The sequence below is a fragment of the Anolis sagrei genome, chromosome 2 (assembly GCF_037176765.1).
Source record: "Anolis sagrei isolate rAnoSag1 chromosome 2, rAnoSag1.mat, whole genome shotgun sequence".
In the NCBI taxonomy this organism is placed as follows: domain Eukaryota; kingdom Metazoa; phylum Chordata; class Lepidosauria; order Squamata; family Dactyloidae; genus Anolis; species Anolis sagrei.
This window is the reverse complement of record NC_090022.1, coordinates 11582038-11595856: the sequence shown is the minus strand read 5'-3', so window position 1 is coordinate 11595856 and position 13819 is coordinate 11582038. Positions and strand designations below refer to the sequence as shown.

The 13819-nt window shown below is 44.0% G+C and overlaps 1 protein-coding gene and 1 pseudogene across 1 annotated transcript; both read left to right on the top strand.

The window, feature by feature from the left end:
- The first annotated feature begins 532 nt into the window (after positions 1–532).
- Positions 533–3340, top strand: LOC137096300 (serine/threonine-protein kinase tousled-like 2). The gene is given in 3 exon segments (XM_067465408.1): positions 533–734; positions 737–1020; positions 1590–3340. Coding segments are annotated over 3 exon segments (1404 nt in total). The 5' UTR covers positions 533–568; the 3' UTR covers positions 2544–3340.
- Positions 3341–8521: 5181 nt separating this feature from the next.
- Positions 8522–13734, top strand: LOC137096059 (serine/threonine-protein kinase tousled-like 2 pseudogene; annotated as a pseudogene).
- The last annotated feature ends 85 nt before the right edge of the window (positions 13735–13819 follow it).

Here is a 13819-nt window from a genome sequence, read left to right as displayed (position 1 = left end):
CATCCTAGTTATCGTCATCGTTACAGGTCGCGCAGGGCTGGCACATAGAAGGAGGGTCCTGGTCTGCGGACACAGTTTTGTCTTCTGGGCAGTTAGAGAGGCCCACAAGACTGCCTATGGCCAGCACTTGGGTCTTGCTTCCACGGCAACGGTGGAATGGAGAGGCGAGAGAGGCCTGCGTTGGGACGGTTTGTGCCCCTTGTTGTTTGATGCCAGGAGTGGGCCCCCTCCTGATGTGTTGGTTATCCACCTCGGTGGTAACGATTTGGGCCTGCTAACAGGCAAAGCCCTCTTTTTGCAAGGAAGAGACTCCTCATTCCTTTCCCTTGATGGTGATACGGTTTGATTACCGAAAACCCAGGTGCTTCGCCCGGAAATTGTTATTATCGGGTAGTGATACTACCTGGGTTAGGTTACACCAGTTCCTTGCACCCTTGAGTTAGGTTAAGAACTTAAATAGGTAACGCTAAATAAAAGTTGCCCAATTTGAATCCAAACATTGGTGTTGTGTCTTTTATTCTCGTGTTTTACTTCGGGGGTTGGCAGACAAAAGTCGAAGCAGGAAAAGATGGCATGTCGAGATAAGAGTATGCAGGATCGGTTGCGGCTGGGTCACTTTGCAACAGTCCAGCATGGGGCCTCTTACACTGAGCAGTGGACAGATGGCTATGCTTTCCAAAATCTTATTAAGCAGCAAGAAAGAATAAATTCCCAAAGGGAAGAGATAGAGAGGCAAAGAAAATGTTAGCAAAACGGAAACCACCAGCCATGGGACAGGTTCCACCAGCAACGAATGAGCAGAAGCAGCGTAAGAACAAGACCAATGGTGCAGAAAATGAGACGTTAACATTAGCAGAATATCATGAACAGGAGGAAATCTTCAAACTCCGCCTGGGTCATCTTAAAAAGGAAGAAGCAGAGATCCAAGCGGAACTGGAGCGGTTAGAGAGGGTTAGAAATCTGCATATCAGGGAATTGAAAAGAATACACAATGAAGGTAATTCACAGTTTAAAGACCACCTGTGAGGTCTCGGCCTGTTTATTTCCCAGTTGGACTGTTCCATTTTACCAAGTTTAGGGGAGAGCTTAGGTTTCCCCTAGAGGCCGAGTTCAGTTGGTGCAGCCCATTCTGACTCAGAATGGGCTGGTTATAGAACTTCGTTTCCCATTCTTTGTTGGTCATAGCTAATAGACAGTTGCCAGATAGTGTCTGGTCTGGCCTAGCAATTTGAACAGGCCATCCTAATCACATATTTGCCATGTATTTGCCTTAGAGTTTATAGATAGATAGTTTGTATTTGCCCTATAGATAGATAGTTATAGATAGATAGTTTAGATAGTACTTACCCCAGAGTTTATAGAGTATTTACCTCATAGAAATTATAGTTGTTTTTTACCTCAGATTCACACCTTTGTACATTGTTGTAATTTACCTTGATTATTTAGTAAACTATTGTTAAACTTAATCTTGTTTATAGAGTTTTATTTTGGGGGAATTATAGTAATTAGGGCATACCGATGGTCACTGGGAAAATAGCCAGACACATTTAGGTTTCTCATTAGATCTTCCTGGTGTGCCATCACACCACCCAACACTAAATGACAGATATTTGTTGCTGCATCTCCTGGGCAGAGGAGGATTTAGTGAGGTATATAAGGCATTTGATTTAACAGAACAGAGATATGTAGTAGTAAAGATTCACCAGTTAAATAAAAACTGGAGGGATGAAAAGAAAGAGAATTATCACAAACACGCATGTAGAGAATACAGAATCCATAAAGAGTTGGATCACCCTCGCATAGTTAAGCTATATGACTATTTCTCGCTGGACACTGACTCGTTTTGTACAGTTCTAGAATACTGTGAGGGAAATGATCTGGACTTCTACCTGAAACAGCACAAATTAATGACAGAGAAAGAAGCCCGGTCTATAATCATGCAGATTGTGAATGCATTAAAATATTTAAATGAAATCAAGCCACCCATTATTCACTATGATCTCAAACCAGGTAATATCCTCTTGGTGAATGGTACTGCATGTGGTGAGATTAAAATCACTGACTTCGGCCTCTCAAAGATCATGGATGATGACAGCTACAATTCCGTTGATGGCATGGAGCTTACATCTCAAGGGGCTGGCACTTATTGGTATTTGCCACCTGAGTGTTTCGTGGTTGGAAAAGAACCTCCAAAGATTTCAAATAAAGTTGACGTCTGGTCAGTGGGAGTAATCTTCTATCAGTGTCTTTATGGCAGAAAACCTTTTGGCCACAACCAATCTCAGCAGGATATTCTGCAGGAGAATACAATCCTTAGAGCTACAGAGGTGCAATTTCCTCCAAAGCCAGTAGTAACGCCAGAAGCTAAGGCATTTATCAGGCGCTGCCTGGCATACCGGAAGGAAGATCGGATAGATGTCCAGCAGTTGGCATGTGATCCCTACTTGCTTCCTCACATCCGCAAGTCTGTATCAACAAGCAGCCCAGCTGGGGCTGCTATCGCCTCAACCTCTGGATCCTCTAATAACAGCTCTTCAAACTGAGCAGAAACAATAGGCCAAAAAATATACATATATACATATAACCGGAACTGCAGAAAGAAACCGAGAGAGTCAGACATGTTTTGAGATGCAGCCTTGGGATTGGCAAGGAATTCACACAACGGCCTCAAGAATCAGGTTCTTTGTTTTTCTCTTGCGTTCTTGTCCCATCCGTAGAACAAGGCATTATCGATTCTCGGCAAGGATCTACGGCTGCTTCAGTCAAGCTAAGTGGCCAAGGGAGAGGAGATTGGTTAACTGCAAAGGCACTAACCGCTCTGAGCAGCGGAGGGAAAAGATGGTTCCATGTACTGTGAACTTCCAAACACCACAGACCCAGGGGTGGTTCCATGACACAGGGTGCGCACACTTTGTGTGGCGAATTGTGGACTTGGCAGCAGGGTAAAGAGGCTGGACTTAGTCCACTGTCAATATTTAAGAAATAACGTTCTTTTCTTTTTAAATAAAGTTTAGGCTACATTTTATTGGAGGGAAGGGGAAGAAACCATAGAGTTTAATGCTGTGAGGTTCCACTGAGGGATTGGCGTGAGACTCCTTGAGCCCTTTTTTAAGGGAGTCCGGTGTCTCGCCTGTTCACGCCATCAGCATTAGCATGTTACCCCAAATAATTTCAGTTTTGAAGTAACTATTTTTATTGGGTTTTTTGGTTATAACTAGCAAGTCAATGTGGCAGTCCTTTCCCCCTTAACCTTACGTTGGTCTCATTTGGTGAGGGAAGTGCAATGCAATGCAAAGCTTACATTACAGCTGTGAGCATAGGTGTGTCTTACCCTCCCGAACTCTCTCGGTTTCTTTCTGCAGTTCTTTCTGCAATTTTTTGGCCTATTGTTTCTGCTCAGTTTGAAGAGCTGTTATTAGAGGATCCAGAGGTTGAGGCTTCTCTTCAGTAGCAAGCTTCAACCTGCATTATAGTTCCTGTGTAGAACCACCTTCAGTGAAATTTTGGATAAATAATTAGGGGAATTTAAGATTAACATTAATAAAATGACAAATAGAGCAGAGGATAATTTATTAGGGAAATAATTGACAATGGAGCCCCCAGTGGCACAGTGGGTTAAAGCACTGAGCTGCTGAGCTTGTTGATCGAAAGGTCACAGGTTCGATTCCGGGGTGGGGGGGGGGGGTTAGCTTCCGCTGTCAGCCCTAGCTTCTGCCAACCTAGCAGTTCGAAAACATGCAAATGTGGGTAGATCAATAGGTACCGCTCCGGCGGGAAGGTAACGATGCTCCATGCAGTCATGCCGGCCACATGACCTTGGAGATGTCTACGGACAACGCTGGCTCTTCGGCTTAGAAATGGAGATGAGCACCACACCCCAGAGTCAGACATGACTGGACTTAATGTCAGGGAACAACCTTTACCTTTACTGTGTAAACCTCTGTGGCTTGGGGATTGGAGGGAGGGTGGATGGGATAAAGCAAGATTGTGGATTTTGATTTGTTGCTGTACTATGACATGGTACAAAATGTGAAAGTTCAAAAAATACTACTATTTAAAAATAAAAGTAAAAAAGAAAGACAAGATACTTCTGAGAAAGTGATTATTAGACCAAAGTGATTGTTAGACCATTCTTTATGTTGTGTTGGAGGCTGTGCTTCCAACACAGAACCAAACAAAAAATAAAAAATTTACTTTCCGGCTGCAAAGACTCCATAGACAGCACTGTAATGGCCATGGCTCAATGCTATGGAACCTGGGCATCCTAGGCCATGGCAGTTAATGTAGAGTCAAACTGCAGTAATCCTACAGTGTAACGACACCTGTTGTCAAAAACCAGGAACCCAAAACTCATGACTGAGGGGTCCTGATGGATGATCACGAAGGATCCCATAAAATGAAAGCAAAGAATATTTGTTTTCCCTTTCCCAACCCTATTCATGACAGTCACTCCTCCAGGCTGTTTGCACCCTAAGTTACTATGGCCTGGCACCCAAGCCTTCTGCCCAATAATGAATTAATCTCCTCCTGCCTGAGAGCCCATCAAGACAGGCACCTATGGCAGTGTCTCTGGACTTCATCAGAAACCGCTGGGGGAAAGTGGGTGAAATTTTGTTCTTTGCATGTAGAATCATCTTCTTTGTGTGGACTTCTGCAACCTACTGGCCTACTGTGCAGGGCTGAAATTTGGTTCCTTAAAGGCCAAAAGCCCAGCCGCCATTTTCTTAGCTCAGAGCTGAGGGAGCAGAGCCAGCAGACAACTTTGAATACTGATATTGGATAATCACTGGTCACATCACCAAATGGAGGATTATGACCTGTTAGGATCAAAACTATTGGATTATGGGAAAACCATAATCTTTGCATCTTTTAAGAAAAGAAATGGTATTCACATGATTTATGTCTGGCAATTGGTTTTCAACTATTAGACTGATTTCTAGGTGACTCTTTAACTATTAGGAACAGAGAATATGCCAATATACAAAGCATATATATTTAGCAGATCTTCAGATGTATTGTTTAGTGTTCAAAACATATCTAATCTCCCATAAATATCTTGTACCCATTTCATACTCTCAGAAGACAAAATTCAAGTTAGACTTCTTTAAAATAACTCCTTTTATTCACAATTTATGAACTTAAAATGTACAGGCATATTTCTTGCTAGTTTAAACTTTTAAACATTTTGATTTGTGTCTTTCACTTTGAGTCTTGATCAGTCTCTTCAACACTATACAGCTCTGTTCAACACTCTTCTATAACTGTCTGTTTTCAACTGTCGTCTTCAATGGTCATTCCTCAACTGTTAACTTTCAAACTGTGTTCTAAACAGTCCCTGATCTGGTCACATGGTCTGCAGCTCCTCACACAACATACAGTTAGGGAAAACTGCATGCCAAAGAACACATACACACTTCAGTGTATAAAACAGCATATTATATACAGACAAATCATTAAACAGGAGGCTTGAGAAGGCTGCCAGTTGCTCACAACTAGTGGGGTGTGAGGCGGATTGACTCACAATTTTGGAAATTGTAGCGCACAGACATCCTTATTCCTTTTCTAATGGGAGCATTGCTTAAAATGGAAGGCAAAGACTTACTTCTTGTAATAAATATCATTACAAATCACCTAACCTGGGCATTACTAGGTACCTGAGCCAGATAAAAAAGAAACAAAAAGGTGTAAAAGCTAGCATTAGTGTAGTATATCGGAGATGTCATTTCACAAGGACTTTAGCCAAGGAGTGCTGGTACATATGAAACGAAATATCTATTAAAATTGCTTAGTCCTCCAAATGAGGGCTGCTTTTCCCTATAGTTCTTTCTTTGTTATTATTATTCTCATCTGGATAAAAGCCTTCATAATCCTGAGGATTTCCACGTCATCTTCCTAGAAGTATTCTACAAATATTAATAAAATTATTTTTAGATGCATGAAATGATTTTCTTCTCCACAAGCTAAGAGGCAGTCATTTGTGAAAACACAGAATAGAGGAGAACAGAACAGAGGAGACTTGAGAAAGTAGCCTATTGCCAACAACTAGCGGGTTTGAGGAGGATTGACCCACAATTTTGGAAACTGTAGTTCACCAACATCCTTATGCATGTTCTAATGGGAGCATTCCTTAAAAATAAAGTCAAATATTTACTTCTTGTAATATATAGCATTACAAATCTCTATGAATTGCTTGTCTTCAGTAGCAAGCTTCAACCTGCATTATAGTTCCTGTGCAGAACCACTTTCAGTGAAGTTTTGGATAAAGAGGGAAATTTAAGAGAAACATTAATAAAATAAAAAATAGGTCAGAGGATCATTTATTAGGGAAATAATTGACAAGGAGGTATTGTGTAAACATCTGTGGCTTGAGGATTGGAGGGAGGGTAGATAGGATAAAGAAAGATTGTAGATTGTGATTTGTTGCTGTACTGTCACATGGTACAAAATGTGGAAGTTCAATAAATATTACTATTTAAAAATAAAAGTAAAAAAAGAAAGACAAGATTCTTCCTAAGTAACTATTGCCTGGCACCTAACTCTTCTGCCCAATAATGAATTAATCTCTTCCTGCCTGTGAGCCCATCAAGACAGGCACCTACTGCAGTGTCTTTGGCTTTCATCAGAAACCTTGAATAGTAACTTCTTCTTTGGAGCACTGATTTCTCAAACAATCAGCATTTTCTGTGAACAAAGGCCTACTGCAGAAATAGGCCAATATGGCAGTAAATCATGACATATGGGCATTGGGGAAATATATGAAAAATCCCTTTTTAAAACCACGTCCCCTCCAAAACAATGATGTATCTGGACCAAACTTGACAGGAATAGTCAATATGCCCAAATGTGAAGACAGATGGAGTTTGGGGGAAATAGACCTTGGCATTTGGGAGTTGTAGTTACTAGGATGTATAGTTCACCTACAATCAAAGAGCATTCCAAACCGCACCAACGATGAAATTGGGCCAAACATCCCACACAGAACCCCCATGACCAACAGAAAATTCTGTGTTTTCTGGTGGTCTTTAGTGACCCCCCCCCCCCCCCCAGCGTCTTGACTTCCCAGGTTGAGAAATGCTGCCTTAAGGCCATACAGTCCAACTCCCTTCACTAGGGCAAGAAAACATAATCAAAGCCCTCCTGACAAAGGGCCATCCAGCCATTCACACACACACACACATACATATATAATAGATGCAGTATCAAAGATTTGAAAGGGACCTCTAAAGAAGGACAATGATAATGTTACATATTCCAGGGTGGGTAAACCAGACAATCTCCACATCAACACTGACAAAGAAACAGCAAGAAATACTGTTTAACCACAAGCATAAAGAAATTACATATATTAGAAACCAACACTTTCTCATTACAAAACAGCATATTATATACACAGAAATCATTACACAGAGGAGGCTTGAGAAAGTAGCCTATTGCCAACAACTAGCGAAGTTTGAGGAGGATTGACCCACAATTTTGGAAATTGTAGTTCACCAACATCCTTATGCATGTTCTAATGGGAGCATTCCTTAAAAAGAAAGTCAAATACGTACTTCTTGTAATACTATATAGCATTACAAATCGCTTCTCTTCAGTATCAAGCTTCAACCTGCATTATTGTTCCTGTGCAGAACCACCTTCAGTGAAGTTTTGGATAAATAATTAGGGAAATTTAAGATTAACATTAATAAAATGAAAAATAGGTCAGAGGATCATTTATTAGGGAAATAATTGAAAGGGAGGTATTGTGTAAACATCTGTGGCTTGAGTATTGGAGGGAGGGCAGATAGGATAAAGCAAGAATGTGGATTGCCATTCGTTGCTGTATTGTGTCATGGTACAAAATGTGGAAGTTCAATAAATGTTACTATTTAAAAATAAAAGTAAAAAAAGAATGACAAGATTCTTCCTAAGTTACTGTGGCCTGGCACCCAATGCTTCTGCCCAATAATGAATTAATCTCCTCCTGCCTGAAAGCCCGTCACGACAGGCACCTATGGCAGTGTCTTTGGACTTCATCAGAAACCGCTGGGGGAAAGTGGGTCAAATTGTGTTCTTTGCATGTAGAATCATCTTCTTTGTGTGGGCTTCTATAATGTACTGGCCTAATGAACAGGGCTGGAGTTCCTTAAAGGCTAAAAGCCAAGCAGCCATTTTCTTAGCTCAGAGCTGAGGGAGCAGAGCCAGCAGGCAGCCTTTAGGGTATGTGTTGCAAAGGGCCCCTTGAACAGTGAATCTTCCAATCAGAGTTTGTGCAGTGTGGGTTCTCTAAGTGACAAGGAGTTGGAGACTCCTGAAAAAAACCAGAATGACCAGCGCAGCAGGAAGAGGAAAGGAGAACCCTTTGAAACTAGTCAAGGCAAAATCACTGCAAGGGGACACAAAATTAGTGATTATTTTGAGTTTGCTGGGGGAAGTGGTCCAGGAACGAGTCCTGGAAGAAGCGTACCGCCTGTTGCACGCTCATCACCACAGCATTCCTTATCCAATCCGTTACCTGCCCAGCAAGGCAGCCCTTCCTCAACGGATTCAGGGAACACAGAGCATTCCTGCCCTTCCCAAAAACAGATCTCTGTCCAACATAAACAGACACAGTCTGATCTTACAATGGAGAAAATATCTGCACTAGAAAACAGCAAGAACTCTGATCTCGAAAAAAAAGAAGGCAGGATAGATGACTTATTAAGAGCAAACTGTGATTTACGGCGACAAATAGATGAACAACAAAAAATGCTTGAAAAGTACAAAGAGCGGTTGAATAGATGTGTAACAATGAGCAAGAAGCTTCTTATAGAAAAGTCGAAGCAGAAAAAGATGGCATGTCGAGATAAGAGTATGCAGGATCAGTTGCAGCTGGGTCACTTTGCAACAGTCCGGCATGGGGCCTCTTATACTGAGCAGTGGACAGATGGCTATGCTTTCCAAAATCTTATTAAGCAGCAAGAAAGAATAAATTCCCAAAGGGAAGAGATAGAGAGGCAAAGAAAATGTTAGCAAAACGGAAACCACCAGCCATGGGACAGGCAACGAATGAGCAGAAGCAGCGTAAGAACAAGACCAATGGTGCAGAAAATGAGACGTTAACATTAGCAGAATATCATGAACAGGAGGAAATCTTCAAACTCCACCTGGGTCATCTTAAAAAGGAAGAAGCAGAGATCCAAGCGGAACTGGAGCGGTTAGAGAGGTTTAGAAGGCGATCCGTGCCAGGCATTCAGAATCAGGAAGCTCCCCAGGAGTTGGAGGAAGCAAGTGCCCAGGCAGCAGGACACCAGGCGCCCCTTATCATACAAGATCCTCAAGCAAGTCGTCCAGGCACTCAAGAGGATCTGCTCGTCCCAATACGAAGTTAAGTTGTTCACTGCAGCCTTCACGACTGCTTTCTTTGGGGCCCTGTGCCTGGGGGAGGTGGTGTCCTATTCCAAAACCGACGCTTCTAACAGGGCCCTGCAGCTCAGGGATATCTCTGTTCAGGACAAGGCCCTGGCCATCCGGATCCGCAAGTCAAAAAAGATCAAAGGGGAAAGGGGGTTTCCCTGTCCATCCGGGATTTGGAACCAGGGCATCTGTGCCCGGTGCGGTCCCTTTCCAGGTTCCTGGCCACAAGGGGCTCAACCCCTGGCCTCCTTTTCATTCACCTAGACGGCAGTCCTCTCACCCGCTACCAGTTCATGGCAGTTTTCCGAGGGGCCCTCCAGCATTTGGGCCTCCCTCAGGCGGAATTTGGTGGGCACTCTTTCAGGATAGGAGCAGCCACCACGGCTGCCGCGGGTGGTGTCCCAGTTGACGTAATAAAAACTATGGGGCGCTGGAAATCTTCAGCTTATGCATATTATATCAGGCCGGGCCTTCTCCTCGAAGGAACCCGACCTGCCGCTGGCTCTTTTTCTTCCATCGACAGGGCGGTCATGAGCAGGAAGGAAAGGACGAACGTCGCACGGAACAAGCATGGAACAGCGGCAGTCAAGTGTCAGCATGCCTAGGACGCGAGATGAAGACATGGTCCCGGGACTGAGGCATGCCTGAAAGGCCAGCTGCCGGCAGGAGGGGGGATTTCAATCAGCACTACATGCAACTCCTCAAGCGTTCTTGAGCAGACCGGGATGCAGTGCAGGACTTGGAGATGGCCAGTGTTGCTATTGGGCTTCCTTTGTTGGGAGCAGGCTCCAGGGTTGGCGGCAAGGGGGGTGCGGTCCCCACCCCCCCTTTTGTGGCGTGGGGCATGGGCCCTGGATCTGGTTTGGTATCCCCCCTAGCGGTTAGGGGGGACGCCCGGTGGTCCCAGGGGTGCCGAGTTGCGTGTGCCCGGTATTGTGCCGGCGGCACCCCGGTGTGTGCGGGATCGGACAGTATTGGGCTGTCCGATCATGATCCAGGACCCATGCTTGGCTGCCAACCCTTGTTCCTGTTATCAATAAATGAGTTGTGGCCATTGTTTATCCCACATCATGTGTGAGTGTACTTCTTGGATTGGCTGTGGGAGGTGTATCGCACTTGCACACGCAAATAGCATGGCCCGACTTACCGGGCCAAAGAAGTTGCGGTGCAGGGTGTTCCCCACTGCCATTCTTGCCTGAGGGGGGCTTCTTCCTCCCAGAAGCCCCCTCCGATGGCGGGAAGAATTCCCGCCAGCGGGTCAATGGACCAATGGCCTATTGACCCTGCCCACCTCAGCTGGGGCCTGAGCTGGCCTCTCCCCCTTTTGGGTCAGCCTTCATAAGGGCTGCTCAGGCTCCCTGGGAGGCACTTGGCCTGCAACAGCTGATCCTCCCCACCCACCCTGCATGCGGTTTATGTTTTCATGGCTGTTAATTTTGGAGATGTTCACCTTGTCACGGTTACCTGTTAACAGTTACTTGTTTGTCTTTTGCTTCTCGTCACAACTCCTTGTTGGGCGTGGGGCATGGGCCCTGGATCTGGTTTGGTACCCCCCTTAGCGGTTAGGGGGGACGCCCGGTGGTCCCAGGGGTGCCGAGTTGCGTGTGCCCGGTATTGTGCCGGCGGCACCCCGGTGTGTGCGGGATCGGACAGTATTGGGCTGTCCGATCATGATCCAGGACCCATGCTTGGCTGCCAACCCTTGTTCCTGTTATCAATAAATGAGTTGTGGCCATTGTTTATCCCACATCATGTGTGAGTGTACTTCTTGGGTTGGCTGTGGGAGGTGTATCGCACTTGCACACGCAATAAAAACTGGAGGGATGAAAAGAAAGAGAATTATCACAAACACGCATGTAGAGAATACAGAATCCATAAAGAGTTGGATCACCCTCGCATAGTTAAGCTATATGACTATTTCTCGCTGGACACTGACTCGTTTTGTACAGTTCTAGAATACTGTGAGGGAAATGATCTGGACTTCTACCTGAAACAGCACAAATTAATGACAGAGAAAGAAGCCCGGTCTATAATCATGCAGATTGTGAATGCATTAAAATATTTAAATGAAATCAAGCCACCCATTATTCACTATGATCTCAAACCAGGTAATATCCCCTTGGTGAATGGTACTGCATGTGGTGAGATTAAAATCACTGACTTCGGCCTCTCAAAGATCATGGATGATGACAGCTACAATTCCGTTGATGGCATGGAGCTTACATCTCAAGGGGCTGGCACTTATTGGTATTTGCCACCTGAGTGTTTCGTGGTTGGAAAAGAACCTCCAAAGATTTCAAATAAAGTTGACGTCTGGTCAGTGGGAGTAATCTTCTATCAGTGTCTTTATGGCAGAAAACCTTTTGGCCACAACCAATCTCAGCAGGATATTCTGCAGGAGAATACAATCCTTAGAGCTACAGAGGTGCAATTTCCTCCAAAGCCAGTAGTAACGCCAGAAGCTAAGGCATTTATCAGGCGCTGCCTGGCATACCGGAAGGAAGATCGGATAGATGTCCAGCAGTTGGCATGTGATCCCTACTTGCTTCCTCACATCCGCAAGTCTGTATCAACAAGCAGCCCAGCTGGGGCTGCTATCGCCTCAACCTCTGGATCCTCTAATAACAGCTCTTCAAACTGAGCAGAAACAATAGGCCAAAAAATATACATATATACATATAACCGGAACTGCAGAAAGAAACCGAGAGAGTCAGACATGTTTTGAGATGCAGCCTTGGGATTGGCAAGGAATTCACACAACGGCCTCAAGAATCAGGTTCTTTGTTTTTCTCTTGCGTTCTTGTCCCATCCGTAGAACAAGGCATTATCGATTCTCGGCAAGGATCTACGGCTGCTTCAGTCAAGCTAAGTGGCCAAGGGAGAGGAGATTGGTTAACTGCAAAGGCACTAACCGCTCTGAGCAGCGGAGGGAAAAGATGGTTCCATGTACTGTGAACTTCCAAACACCACAGACCCAGGGGTGGTTCCATGACACAGGGTGCGCACACTTTGTGTGGCGAATTGTGGACTTGGCAGCAGGGTAAAGAGGCTGGACTTAGTCCACTGTCAATATTTAAGAAATAACGTTCTTTTCTTTTTAAATAAAGTTTAGGCTACATTTTATTGGAGGGAAGGGGAAGAAACCACAGAGTTTAATGCTGTGAGGTTCCACTGAGGGATTGGCGTGAGACTCCTTGAGCCCTTTTTTAAGGGAGTCCGGTGTCTCGCCTGTTCACGCCATCAGCATTAGCATGTTACCCCAAATAATTTCAGTTTTGAAGTAACTATTTTTATTGGGTTTTTTGGTTATAACTAGCAAGTCAATGTGGCAGTCCTTTCCCCCTTAACCTTACGTTGGTCTCATTTGGTGAGGGAAGTGCAATGCAATGCAAAGCTTACATTACAGCTGTGAGCATAGGTGTGTCTTCCCCTCCCGAACTCCATTCCCTTCAAACCCTTCAGAAGAAGAGCTGCTTCTTGACAGACACTTGACGGTTGTTTCCCCCACCCTCAATCAGAATAAATCAAAATGTTTCTTTTTTAAAAATCTGCTTTCCTCGCATGGTTCTCTGACTGATTCAGTGGAGTCTCTTTCAGACCAAGGTGTTCTCTTTAACACACATGGATGCTGGTTCTGGCAGAACACACTAGCCGATGTATCTTCCCCCTCTACCTCTCCGTTTAACATTTATCTTCTAGGCTGTGCATTAATACCCCAAAGGAAACACATTCTCAGAAACAGATAGAGTTTCTGATTCTAAATCTTCTAGTTGAGTTCCTTTTTCTGTTTTTTTAACTGTCTTTTGGGGCTTTTTTAACTTAAAGGAAAACATTTAAACCAAAGAATCCAGTTGCTTGAAACTTGACTCTCACATGTGGCCAAAATGAAGTTTGCTAAAATAAATTTCTAAATTGTACTATGTGGTGGCAGCTGAGCAGGACTTAAATTCTGTGTTCGCAACTCTTGATTCTCAGTGCTCCCTCCTTTGCCTTCTCCAGGCAGCAGTGCAGGGTAAGGAGGATCAAGCCATATTGAGATTTAGTGGGGGACCAAGAATGGGGAGACATAGCTGGGACGTAGAGACTGTATGTAGATGTTATGTGCACACTTCTTGCTATTTCTTCAGATCTGGGAAATAGACATGTGTGTGTACCCTCCCCACCTCTCCAGTGACTCCATCACCAGTTTTGTCAATAGAGGAAACCATGCCTATGAGTAACTGTCATAAAAATACACTGCATAAGAAAGTAAGGAAATAATGACATCGCACCTGATGGCACTGTTAAAAAGCTTATATAGCTTTAAGCAAGAATCTCACACTGGTCCTATGAGCCAATCTTTTGAGATGACTAGGCTTCTCCTCACATTTCTTGTTAGTTTAAATCCAAGGCACCATTCTAACTTTCTAAATATTAAATTAAATAAAAAATATAATAAAAGTGA